This window comes from Colobus angolensis, unplaced genomic scaffold (genome assembly GCF_000951035.1).
Source record: "Colobus angolensis palliatus isolate OR3802 unplaced genomic scaffold, Cang.pa_1.0 Scaffold23, whole genome shotgun sequence".
NCBI classification, from domain to species: domain Eukaryota; kingdom Metazoa; phylum Chordata; class Mammalia; order Primates; family Cercopithecidae; genus Colobus; species Colobus angolensis.
The window spans coordinates 9,958,817-9,972,581 of record NW_012115488.1 but is presented as its reverse complement, the minus strand read 5'-3'; the positions used below and the strand labels follow the sequence as shown (position 1 = coordinate 9,972,581).

At 42.4% G+C, this 13,765-nt stretch overlaps 1 protein-coding gene across 1 annotated transcript; it reads left to right on the top strand.

Annotated features, from left to right (window-relative positions):
- The first annotated feature begins 7,509 nt into the window (after positions 1–7,509).
- On the top strand, positions 7,510–8,543 carry LOC105513400. The gene has a single exon (XM_011944260.1). The coding sequence runs from the start codon at positions 7,818–7,820 to the stop codon at positions 8,172–8,174; it is 357 nt and encodes a 118-aa protein (XP_011799650.1). The 5' UTR covers positions 7,510–7,817; the 3' UTR covers positions 8,175–8,543.
- Positions 8,544–13,765: the final 5,222 nt, after the last annotated feature.

The window sequence follows — 13,765 nt, the reverse complement described above, 5'->3', positions numbered from 1 at the left end:
AGTTTTCTTCTGGGATGAATGCCAGCTTTATGCTCTGGTCTGGTTGTAGAAAATCCCAGAGTAGATCTAAGAATATCTTGGTTGGGGGCAAATAATTAGGTCATCACTGTCCTCATCCTTCCAGTGCAGATCCTGGCCTTCCATATTTTTTCTTTTCCACAGTGGGCTCTCAGGTAGGCCCCATCACCTAATGGGTCAAGGCCTGCCTGGCTCCACAAGGTACCCCGCAAGGACATTTCTGGGGCTTACTCAAGGAAAGAACATAGGCAAAGATTGTGCCATGGGGCCCTAGAATTTCTCTCTTGATTTTCCTTAAAGTAGAAAACAAACTCCTGTAGGCAGGAGGCCGTGGCAATTATTTTACGTAGTTGATTTTTTTACATAGATTCTTCCCTGAGGAAAACTGGTTTCTGTGAAGATTCAAATTGTAATCTGAATTTAAGACAGGCAGCTATGTTTATTCTTCCTTGGAGATAGCAATGATGTGAATTGTGTCATTATTTCTTTTGGATTTGATTAAAAGAGAATATATTTTATATTCTTCTACTTTTCTCAATAACATCCCTATAAAGGCTGTTTCATATATTATAGTGATTGCCACCCCTCACACCTTGGTGTGTTCCTACATTTATGTTATTGAAATCCTTAACAACCTTCTCACCGACTTTTGCTTAGAATTGGTGAAACACAGAGGTACATTAGAAAATTTTTCTTTTTTCTTTTCTTTTTTTTTTTTAAAGACAGGGTCTCACTCTGTTGCCCAGGCTGGAGTGCTCTGTTGCCCAGGTACATTTATGGCTCACTGCAGCCTCGACCTACTGAGCTCAAGCCATCCTTGCACCTCAGCCTCCTGAGTAACTGGGACTACAGGCATGCACCACCACACCTGGCTAATTTTTGTATTTTTTGTAGAGATGGAGTTTTGCCATGTTGCCCAGGCTGGCCTCCAACTCCTGGTCTTAAGCAATTCTTCCACCTCAGCCTCCCATAGTGCTGGTATTGCAGGCATTAGCCACTGTGCCCAGACAGAAGAGTTTTCTAAACTAGAAAATAAACTCATTTATTTATTCAACAAACATAATCAACTACATTCACTGTTGAATTATACTCAATACCAATTAACTCATCTGAAATCGACTAAAACTTCTGAATTTTTATTGATAAAATAGATACCTGAAGCATATGATAGGGGAAAGAAAGCTAGTCTTGGAATCCAGTCCTACCTCTACCAATTCCTAGATGTGAAATTCTGGGTGAAATATTTAACTTTTCTCAGCTACAGTCTCTCTATAAAAATGAACAGTGTAGAAATGAAGCAGAATAGCATAAGATCTCAGGCTCTGCAGTTGGACAGGCCTGGATTCCAATCCAGTTCTTTTCTGCTGCTTATTAGTTGAGTGTCCTTGGGAAAGTTCCTTAAACTTCTTATTTCTCAGTTACCTTATCTGTGAAAATAGGAATGATACTACCTCACCTCACAAAGTTGTATTTACAGGATCAGATTTTAAAATGCTGACGAAGTGTTTAGTATCTATCTGGCTCATAACAATATTCATTAAGATGTGTTTTTAAAACAAATCTGGAAAGAACTTTAGGGATCACAAAGTATAAACCCTTTTATTTTTCTTTTCTGTGTGTGTATGTGTCCCTACCCCTCCCTGCACCAACTCCTATTACTTTTCAAAAAGAGAAACGGAGCCCCAGCAGCTAAGGATCTCGCCCACGGTCACTGAATTAGCCATGCCTGTGATGAACATGCCCAAAGCTTTTATGAGATCTACGGTCTGGAATAGGCATCTTTCTGATCTGTTCTCCTACTTACTAAATATATGAAATATTAAACTTCATAATCACAAAGTTTCTGTATCCATTGAAAAATGCCAAAGATTGCATTGCTATTTATTGAGTGCCAATGTTCAGAGAATGTTGCTACCTACTGTGGATACTATAACATGCATGTAAGAATTTGTCTCTTGTCTCAAGAGTGCTTACAGTTTAGTTGGAGAGACATTTATATAGATATTTATGAGACATGTAAACCACTGACATAGCCACTTGACATGGCAGAAGTTCAAATGTCAACAGGATAATACATGAACAGCAACATATGCCAGAAGGTCCTGCAGAGGGTGAGATCCATTTGGCTTGAAGTGTTAGTGACCAGGCTTCAAAGAGAAAGTAGGAGTTTTATCTGTGCACTAAGGCTGAGTTGGATTTGAATAGAGAGAGGAGAAGGGAAGACATCATATGCCTTGAACTAGTGCAAAAGTATAGAAGCAAAGATGGTCACCATTAAGTGTCCCACAATTTAGTACTGAAAATTGCAGAGATTACTGAATGAATTTATGAAAGGAAATAATTCTGAGTCTGTCAATACAGTCATTCATTGCTTAACAATGGAGATACATTCTGAGAAACAAATCCATAGGTGATTTTGTCATTGTGTGAACATCACAGAGTATTTAGACAGACCTAGATGGTATAGCCTACTACACACCTAGGCTATATAGTATAGCTGTGAAAGGAAAATAAAATCTTGGAACACTAAACTCACTATGCCGAAGGGAAAAGTTAAGCTTGGGAAATGAGTCATGCAAAAACTGCCTTCCTTTTGCTCATAAACAGATAGCTGCAGCACAGGGGGCCTCATATCTCCCCATGTGACCTCCCTCACAAATTGCACACAAGGAAATTCTTTGTGGGCCCAAGTCTTTACCCTAAAACAGAGTTCTGTGGAATCACATCCTGATAATGTAGATTAACAGTTTACTTTCACAGGTACTGGACAAAGACAAGATTAGAAATCATCCCTCTGCCTCCCTGAGACAAATGCATGTTTGACTTCTAATATGGTCTGGCTGTGTCCCCACCCAAATTTCATCTTGAATTCCTACCTGTTCTGGGAAGGACCCCGTAGGAGGTAGTTGAATCATGGGGGCAGGTCTTTCCCATGCTGTTCTCGTGATGGCAAATAAGTCTCATGAGATCTGACAGTTTTAGAAGAGGGAGTTTCCCGGCAAAATCTCCTTTATATGCCTGCTGCCATCCATGTAAGACATGACTTGCTCTTCTTTGCCTTCTGCCATGATTGTGAGACTTCCCCAGCCATTGTGGAACTATAAGTCCATTAAACTCTTTTTCTTGTATAAATTACCCAGTCTCAGGTATGTCTTTATCAACAGCGTGAAAACGGACTAATATAACTTCTTTCTCTACTCCATGTTTATACTATGTAAAAATGCAGATTTACTTCGTGAGAGGAATGTATAATTGACTGTTCCTCTTTCCTCACCTGCCTGCTCTTTCCCCTTTAAAAACTGAAGTCCTCAAGACTCTTCGGAAAAAACGCAGTCCACAGATTCTAGTGCAACTTGTGTCTCTTTTTCCTGGTGTGTCCTCAATCTGAGCAAAATAAGCCTCTAAATTGATGAGATTTGTCTCAGACCCTTTTTGGTTTACATAGCCTATTGCTCCTAGGCTACAAAGCTGTACAGCATGTTACTGTACTGAATACTATAGGCAATTGTAACACAGTTGTGTTTGCATCTCTAAACATATCTAGACATAGAAAAGGTAACACATCGTGCTGCAACCTCACAATGACTATGATGTCCCTAGAAAATTTTCAGCTGCATCATAATCTTATGGAATCATCATCCTGTATGGAGTCTGTTGTTTCATTTGCAAAGAAGTTGTGTTCTTTTGGTGGGGGGTAATTTTGAAACAAATATCTTGCTTTGTTTTGGGGGGGTTTTTGGTATTGTTTTGTTTTGTTTTGTCTTGTTTTGAATCAGGGTCTCACTCTGTCATCCAGGCTGGTATGCTGTGGTGCTGTCATAGCTCACTGAAGCCTCGACTTCCTGACTCCAGGAGATTCTCCCGCCCTGTCCTTCCAAAGTGTTGGGATTACAGGCATGAGCCACTGTGCCAGCTGAAATCCCTTTCTTTGAAGCACATTAGAGAATGAAAAAGAAAAGAGAGAAAAAAATAAGAGAAAGAATAAAAAGAAAGTGCTGTGTCCTGAGTCATGTCCCTCCTGGTAAAGAAAATTTATGGGAGGCCATTATTTTGGACTGAGGTCCCATAGTAGGAAACAATGGACCAAACCACATAATCAAGCTAAAACTTTAAGGAAGCAGATAAATCCCCAAACACACCAGTTTTTCTTGAAAACAAGAGGTTCACTCACAGCCGTCACTTGGAAAAGACCCAGTCAACTTGAGTCACCCTAATAAGGAAGTCCCTTCTGCTTTAAACCTTATAACAAAAGTAACCTGAAGTAACCTGATGTTAACCATTCTGCTTTTTTCTATATTTGTTTCCTTGTTCTCATATAAAAACTGCTGCAGTAAGCGCTGATCATGCCACCGTACTCAAGCCTGGACAAGAGTGAGACCCTGTCTCAAAAAAAGCAAAAAACAAAAAAGTAACTGTTTTGCTAAACCCTGTAGAGCACTCACTATTTTATAGAGTAAAATGCTGTCTGATTCTAGAATCCCAAATAAAAGCCAGTTTGATCTTTAAATTTGTTGTAATTTTGTCTTTTAACACTGTTAAAATTCATATATTGAAGCCTAAAACCCACCCCTTCTCTCTCTCCTCACCACCCTGTGTATGCACAAAGAAGAGGTCATTTGAGCATCCACCTGCCAGCAAAGAGAAGAGGCTTCAGAATAAAACCTTCCTTGCTGGCACCCTGATCTTTCCAGTCTCCATAACTGTGAGAAGTATATTTCCATTGCTTAAGGTACACAGTCTGTGGTACTTTGTTATGGCAGCCCGAACTAAGACAAATACTATTTTGAGAAAGTGACTTATCACTGGGTGAGGTGGCTCACACCTGTAATCCCAGCACTTTGGGAGGTGGAGGCAGGCAGATGCTTGAGATCCCAGCCTGGCCAATATGGTGAAACCCCACCTTTACTAAAAATACAAAAATTAGCTGGGCGTGGTGGTGTGTGCCTGTAGTCCTGGCTACTTGGGAGGCTGAGGCAGGATACTTACTTGAGCCCAGGAGGCAGAGGTTGCAGTGAGCTGAGATCATGTCACTGCACTCCAGCCTGGACAACAGAGCAAGATCCCATCTCAAAAGAAAAAAAAGAAAAAGAAAAAGAAAAGAAAAAAGAAAATGACTTGGTGACTTACCTTTTATGAGCTGCTTGGGGAAGTTGATGGGAGATTAGTCACTAACTTCTATCAACAGCTAAGCTCATCAGCCTTATATCTGGACAGAACAAAATTTCTGTCTCAGCTAAATAATGCATTTCTGTATGGCAAAGGGATTGATCTATAATTTAAAGGGCAATAGTACCATGGTACATTACATCTTCTCTGCCCCGTGACTGCTATGCTGCTTTGTCAAGGAGCTCTCTCTGAGGATGGGAGAAAAGGGTTCTTGCCTGGTTGTTTTGCATCACCTACCACTTTTCTGGCCAACTGATGATTGCAGGGCATTCATTTTATTTAGATTTCGTTTATTTCTTTCATCTCTCCTCTCATAATCAAAGAACATTAAGTGCTTGCTCAGGTGTTTTAGACTCTTGCCCAAGGATCTTGCCCAAGGTCATTGTATTAGTCTGGTTTCACACTGCTACAAAGAAATACTTGAGACTGAGTAATTTATAAGGAAAAAAAAGAGGTTTAATTGACTCGCAGTTTCACATGGCTGGGGGGAACTCAGGAAACTTACAATCATGGCAGAAAGTGAAGGCGAAGCAAGCACCTTCTTCAGAAAGTGGAACAAAAGAGAAGAACGAAGGAGGAACTACCAAACACTTATAAAACCACCAGATCTCATGAGAACTCACTCACTATCACGAGAACAGCATGGGGGCAACTGACTCCACGGTCCAATCACCTCCCTCCCTCAATACAAGGGGATTACAGGTCCCTTCCTTGACACGTGGGGATTACAAATCAAGATGAGATTTGGGTGGGGACACAGAGCCAAACTATACCAGTCACTGAACCACTACGTTTGTGATGGACATTCCCAAAACTTTTCTTAGTTCTATGATCTGGACAAAGTACCTGTACTACCTCTTTGGGACCTGATCAATAGTTTAGTCAAGTTCAAAATACTGATACACAATACAAGCTTCATTTACTGAGAAATTTTTTGCCCGGAAATGTGCTAAACCTTTTATAGGCATCATCTCATTTAATCCTGCTTTGTAAACAGGTGAAATGGTGATCATAATCTACATTATAGGGCCGGGCGCGGTGGCTCAAGCCTGTAATCCCAGCACTTTGGGAGGCCGAGACGGGCGGATCACGAGGTCAGGAGATCGAGACCATCCTGGCTAACACGGTGAAACCCCATCTCTACTAAAAAAATAAAATGCAAAAAACTAGCCGGGCGAGGTGGCGGGCGCCTGTAGTCCCAGCTACTCGGGAGGCTGACGCAGGAGAATGGCGTAAACCCGGGAGGCGGAGCTTGCAGTGAGCTGAGATCCGGCCACTGCACTCCAACCTGGGTGACAGAGCGAGACTCTGTCTCAACAACAACAACAAAAAATCTACATTATAGGCTTAGAGAAGCTAAGTATCAAGCCCAAGTTCACACTGTTGTAAGATGAACTTGGGTTTCGAACTGAAGTCTGACTGGCAAATGCCAAGGCAATACCAATATGGATATGCTAAGAATAATGAATCAGAATCAGGCACAGTTTTTAAAACATCAAATAATGTATGTAATTACTTAAAATTTTAAATTGTTATGCAATAATTTGACTTTTTTTTTTTTAAGGCTAGCACAGTAAGTATACCTCCCATTACAACTAGTTCAAGTATATGAGATTCCATTTCTGGTCCATATTACTCATTTTGCTTTCCTGGGTTCTGATCATCTCTTGTATTTTCATGTTTCCTATTTGTATTTGTTTGGCAGCTTTTCTCTCCTTTACAAAATTGGGTAGTCATGCTTCTCCAGTAACCTTGGTGAGTCAGTTCAACCTCTAATTACTTCAGTCTCCGTCCCTGCAAGAAAAGCAGTCAAACTACACGAACTCTCTATTGTTTTGCATCATTTCACAAGCACACAGGGATAAGGAGGGAAATAATTCTCCCAATGAAGCAGAACCACCGGTAACAGCTGGCACAACTTCTAAAGACTCAGTCTGTCTTGAAAAACAGCCTCAAATTGTCCCTAAATAATAATTACCCCACCTGTAGCAGGACTATCTCACTGACTGGCTACACTTGATGACACAATACCTGCTATTAACTCTCAGCATGGATATAAACATTGCCATAATACTTTTTAAAACCAACAATGTGTCATTTGCACATCAGGACAACAGAATGTTAGTTAAGGCATAGAAAACACAAAAGGAATGGCTACCCTGTTCTTTGGTGACTCCATATCTAATTATTACCAAGTATGTCTCCAGTCTTTAGACAAATTTAATTATTATAAAGGTGGTTGGACAAATAGCAAAGATTTGCTTTTCATTAACAAAGGGCACATCAAAACCGAGTTTATCCTTCCCAGTTACCCAACATTCAAAGCTTCTACTGCAGCCACTTTCTAGTCATTTTAGACCCCAGAGCAGTGTGACGATTTGATGCATAAGTTTCAACACGTTTTATTAATCCATTCTTCTTGTGCTTCATTTAAAATATTGGAAACTATAAAAAGATCAGCGTGTTAATCCTCTGCCAGGAAACAGGGGGAAAAAAAGTTAAAAACCTAACAACAACACGAAAAAAGCAAAAGCGCTGGAATCTCAGCTTTGAGGAAACACATGGGATGAAAGCATCCGCCCAAGCTCTAACCATTTGTCACATGGGACACTTCCCCTCGGGGTGAATCCTGGATGTCCCCAGGATGGAGCGAGGAGGTCGTGCGTGCGGGCGAGTGTGTGACTGTAGGGGGCCTTGGCGGCGCGAAGAGGCGACGCCGCCCCCTCCCTCAGGCGCAGGGAGGGTCTTCCAGGAAGCGGCGGACCTCGGCTGACTCCGCTGCTGCGGGTCCCGGGCTGCGGCCGCCTAGGCCGGCACGTAGCGCTAAGCGTGACTCAGCGCTGACTCATCGGACTCGCTGCCAGTGGATTTCCCCCGTCAGCTGCTCGCGCTCCTCCTGTCGCCGGGAGCTCGCAGGACTTCGCAGATACCGCTGCCTCCTTAGTCTTTCCTGCACAGCAGAGCAGTCCTGTCGCTTTAAACAGAGCTAGCCAGCTTTCACTGCTTTTGAATCCCTACCGAGCGGGGCACTGCCGTGCTCTGTTTTCTTTGCCTGTAAGAGTGCAATAGTCCACTAGTCAAATTCTTTCATCAAAAGCGTGTTAGGACAAATCCCGGACATCGTCCTTCCACTGTGACTTCGAGGTGACCTCCACCCAGGTTTCACTTCCGTTGTGCCCAGCTCTCGTCTTATTTTTGTCCCTCATTTTGTGACTTTATCCTCTCACTACGCTTGATAAGTAACCTTGGCTCAAACCCACAATTGTGGTGACGCAAATCAGGTTGGAACCTGGCATCGTCGTGTGCAGGCAGTGAGCGACTTACTGTAAAAACTGGGGCCTTCATAAAGGCGTTCTTATCTGCCATCCCACTTGCTGATTAGATACCATGCTCATTTTCTGTCTGCCAGTCCCCTTTGAAAGTTTCTGAGAAAGATTTAGATGAAACCTGTATTCAGGAGCGGTCGTGCTCATTTATTCTTCCCCAGAGTTCAATCTGCAACGCGGCAGTAGGGCAGCATTTCTCCAACTTTACCATAGACCGCCTGCATCAAAAGCGCCGCGGTAAAAATGCAGATTCTTAAAGCTCACTTCAAATTACAGACTCGGAATGTTCTGGCGGGGTGGGGGCATGGAGGCACCTGTCTGAGGGCGGGGCCTAGAAATAATCCATCGTGTTAACCAACTACCTATCAGTGATTCTTAGGTATATTTAGGTTTGAAGACTACTAGCAAGAGGGTGAGGATGTGAGACATTATACTGGGTAGACTCTAGGATTCCTTACAATATAGAACACTGTGTTCTAAAATTGATGTTTAAGTTTTGATGGAAGGAAAAAATATTTCCAAATTTGGTTTTATATATTATATTGTTTGCTTTAACTGTATATTAATATAGACAAATTTTCTTTCTTTTCTTTTTTTTTTTCTTTAAAGAGACAGAGGGTCTTTCTGCGTTGCCCAGGCTGGCCTCGAAATCCTGGGCTCAAGAAACCCTTCCACCTCAGCCTCTCCAGTAGTTAGGACTACAGGCGTGCACCACCACTCGGCTCTTTCTTTTTCTCTTTCTTCCTTTCTATTTTTATTTACTTATTTTGAGACATGGTCTCTCTCGCCCAGGCTAAAGTGAAGCGGTGGGATCTCGGCTCACTTCAGCCTCACCCTCCCCAGGATCAGGTGATAGTCCCACCTCAGCCTCCTCAGTGGCTGTGGTTACAGGTGTGTGCCACCATGCCTGAATAATTTTTGTATTTTTTTAAGAGACAGGATTTCACCATGTTGCCCAGGCTGGTCTTGAACTCCTGGGCTCAAGAGATCCGTCTGCCTCTGCCTCCCAAGGTGCTGGGATTGCAAGCGTGCACCACCACACTTGGCCGGCTCTTTTTTTTTTTCTTTTTTAATTAGAACTTTGTTTATAAAATAAAATCAAGTTTCTATAAAGTTTCTTTATTTCAGAGTAATATTTCTTCAATCTGACTTTGTGTCAGAATTACCCAAAGAGTTACACAAAAACTCTAATTACTTGACCACCCCTCAGGCTTGAAGACACTATCTCTGAAGGTAAAGCCCCCCAAATAGGCTTTTTTTTTTTTTTCTATCGACATGGTCTTACCCTGCTGCTCAGGCTAAAGTGCAGTGGCGTGATCACTGCTTGCTGCAGCCCCAATCTCCCAGGGGTCAGGTGATCCTCCCACCTCAGCCTCCCAAGTAGCCAGGACTACAGGCGCGTGCCACGCCTGGCTAATTTTTGTATTTCTTATAGAAATGGGGTTTTTCCAGGCTCCCCAGGCTGGCCTCAAATTTCTGAGCTCAAGTGATCCGCCCACCTAGGCCTCTCAAAGTACTGGAATTACAGGCATGAGCCACGACTCCCAGCCAAAAATAGGCATTTTGAAATGCTTTCAAAGTTAGTCTTTGAACTTTTTCAAAGTCACCACTATTCTCAAGTAGTAACATCAGTAACTCCAGGGTAGCTGGCCTATATTGTTCCATTATGGTGCTCATTCGTCTCTCCATCTGCAGTATTTCATTTTGAAATCACCATTTTAAAAATAAAATTATGCTAAAAAGGAATTTGATGAGATAAAAGGAAAAAGAGAAAAATTAAAAGTGACCACATAAAATATCAGCTCACTATTATATTCATAAATTCACTTATTTAGAAAACAAGGTTGAAATATTTGTATTCTAAATCTTTTGTGTAGGTGGGGAGAGCGGGTTGATTGGACAATAATCTTCAAGTCTATTTTGAAATTTTTAGGTCAGGTGTGGTGGCTCATGCCTGCAATCTCAACACTTTGCAAGGTCAAGGCAGGAGGCAGGATTGCTTGAGCCCAGGTGTTCAAGACCAGCCTGGGCAACATAGCAAGACACTGTCTCTGAAAGAAAGAAAAAAAAGTAATTGTTTTCCCCTTGGATATTTTGTTTACTTCTTTTCTTTCCCTTCCCTCCCTCTCCCCCTTCCCTCCTCCTCCTCCTCCTCCTCCTTCTTCTTTCTTCTTTAGGGGAGAGGCACAAGACACAAGTTCCATGAATACTTATTTTCTTTTCATTTCACTGGGTTTTTCCATTCAATCTCTGTTAGCATTGTGACAAAAAGCCAAAAAGCCTAGATCTGAAACATGCCTGACAAAGACATCTCCTTGCTGACCTTTTTTTTTTCACTCTGTTGCCCAGGCTGGAGTGCAGTTGTGTGATTTCAGCTCACTGTAACCTCCACCTCCCAGGTTTAAGTGATTCTCTTGTCTCAGTCTCCAGAGTAACTGGGATTACAGGCGCACACCACCACGCCCAGCTAATTTGTATATATTTACTTATTTATTTTTGAGACGGAGTCTCGCTTTGTTGCCCAGGCTGGAGTGCAGTGTTGTGATCTCAGCTCACCACAACCTCTGCCTCCTGGGTTCAAGAGATTCTCTTCCCTCAACCTCCTGAGTAGCTGGGACTACAGGCACGCACCACCAAGCCCTGCTAATTTTTGTGTTTTTAGTAGAGACAGGGTTTCACTATGTTGGCCAGGCTGGTATTGAACTCCTGACCTTGTGATCTGCCCACCTCGGCTTCCCAAAGTGCTGGGATTACAGGCATGAGCCACCATGCCCGGCCAATGCCCAGCTAATTTTTAAAATTTAATTTAGTTTGTTTTATTTATTTATTTATTTATTTATTTATTTTGACAGAGTCTCACTCTGTCACCCAGGCTGGAGTGCAGTGGTACAATCTCAGCTCACTGCAACCTCTGCCCTCCTTCCCGGATTCAAGTGATTCTCCTGCCTCAGCCTCCCAAGTAGCTGGATGCCCAGCTAATTTTTGTATTTTTAGTAGAGTAAGAGTTTCATCCTGTTCACCAGGCTTGTGTCAAAATCCTAACCTCAAGTGATCCACCCCCCTTGGCCTCCCAAAGTGCTGGGATTATAGGCGTGAGCTCCCATACTGGGCCTGGCTTTTTTATAGCCTTGATTCTCCAAGCCTGGTCCTTAGTCCAGCCACATGGGCATCACTGGGGAATAGACTCTCACACCCCATCCATAACTACTGAATCAGAATCTGCATGTTAGCAAGATCCCCAGGTGATGTGTGTGAAAATTCAGGAACCACTGTCTTACAGTAATTGTAAGAGTTACAACCTAAGGCTGGTGGAGGAGGAAAGAAAAAGAAATGAGTCTGGTTGTGGAGGGGACATGTATTAGTTTCCTAAGGTTGCTATAACAAAATACCACAAACTGGGTGGTTAAAACAACAGAAATTTATTCTCTCACAGTTCTGGAAACCAGAAGTCCAAAGTGAAGGAGTCGGCAGAGCCGTGTTCCTTCTGAAACTCTGGGTAGAATCCTTCCTTGTATCTTCCTAGCTTCCAGAGGTGACCATGGGTACTTGCAGTTCCTGGGTTTGTAGCTGTATTACTTCACCCTTTGCTCCTGTGGTCACATGGCATTCTCCCTGAGTGTCTGTCTTTTACGTTGTCTTCTTATAAGGACACCAGTTATGTTGGATTAGGGCCCAGTGAATACGTTGTAAATTGATTATATCTGCAAAGGTTCTATTTTCAAATAAGATCACATGAACAGGTACTGGGGTACAGGATTTCAATACATTGCTTTGGGGGACATGATTTATCCCATAATAGGGAGGTGTGGTGATTTTATTATCAATAAGTGGAAATGCATTATGTGAAAAAAAAACTTAAAAAATAAGCATTATCTTAAAATAACCTGATCGTATTTTATTTTTAAATTTTATTTATTTATTTATTTATTTATTTTCGAGACAGAGTCTCACTCTGTTGCCCAGGCTGGAGTACAGTGGCGCAATCTCGACTCACTGCAACCTTTGCCTCCTGAGTTCAAGTGATTCTCCTGCTTCAGCCTCCCAAGTAGCTGGGATTACAGGTGCATGCCACCGTGTCTGGCTAATTTTTTTTTCTCTTTTTGTATTTTTAGTAGAGACAGGGTTTCACCATGTTTGCAAGGCTGATCTCAAACTCCTGACCTCAAGTGATCCATCTGCTTCAGCCTCCCAAAGCGCGGGGATTACAGGTGTGATCCACTGCGCCTGGCCTCAAGGGCAACTTAGCATCTCTTATAACATGATGCTGAGTTGAAAGTAAGAACTCAGTAGTTATTAATAATAATAGTGAAAGCTATGGCATATCTCTGGACAAACATACAAAATCGCACATGTTTAAATATGTATGGTACAAGGCAAGACAAACTTCTGCCGCAAAGGATTAGTTTGACCATAGAAAGTAAGCCCTAAAACAAAAGGGAAAAGCTGGCATGGTGGCTCATGCCTATAATCCCAGCTACTCGGGATGCTGAGGCAGAGGGAATTGCTTGAACCCAGGAGGTGGAGTTTGCAGTGAGCTGAGATTGCGCCACTGCACTCCACCCTGAGTGACAGAGCAAGACTCTGTCTCAAGAAAAAAAAGAAAAAGTGAAAAAAATAATTATAGCTAAAATTATAATCACATTAACAGATAAACTGAAAATATCATAGGACCAGGGTGAGAAAGAGAAGGGAATCCTTATAATCCCGGGAAAGGATAAGAGTAGGACCAGAGGGGCCGCTTCAAGGTAATAATGTGTTTTTAAAAGCCCTTGACAGTTTGTAGTAGGAATCTCTTTTTGTCTGCCCTGCATTAATTCTCCCTCTTTCCTTTGAGAAGCCTCAAGTCATCCTGGCCAACATTTCTGTGTAGGACTCTCAGCCACAGTGCTTGCCTTCTCCTTGTCCCTTCCCCCAAGGTTGAAACACAGGGCTATTTGTGTCCTAGGCATCTAAATATGGAGTATAGTCTCAAAAATGAAGAAGGTGTTTGAAGCTGAGTCATTTTAGTGGTAGTGATCAGAGACACAAACCAGATATTTTGTTTGTTTTACCACTGAGAATCCGAGAGCAACCCTAGTTGCTATCCTCCACAAGTCCCCGTTGTTTTTTTGTTTTGGTTCTTTTTTTTTTAGACAGAGTCTTACTCTGTCACCCAGGGTAGAGTGACAATCTCTGTCTCTAGGGTTCGAGTGATTCTCCTGCCTCAGCCTCCCAAGTAGCTGAGACTACAGGTACCCGCCACTATGCCCGGTTAA

Coding starts and splice junctions, on each gene's coding strand:
- LOC105513400 (XM_011944260.1), top strand. CDS start 7,818: ATGTCCCCAGGATGGAGCGAGGAGGTCGTGCGTGCGGGCGAGTGTGTG.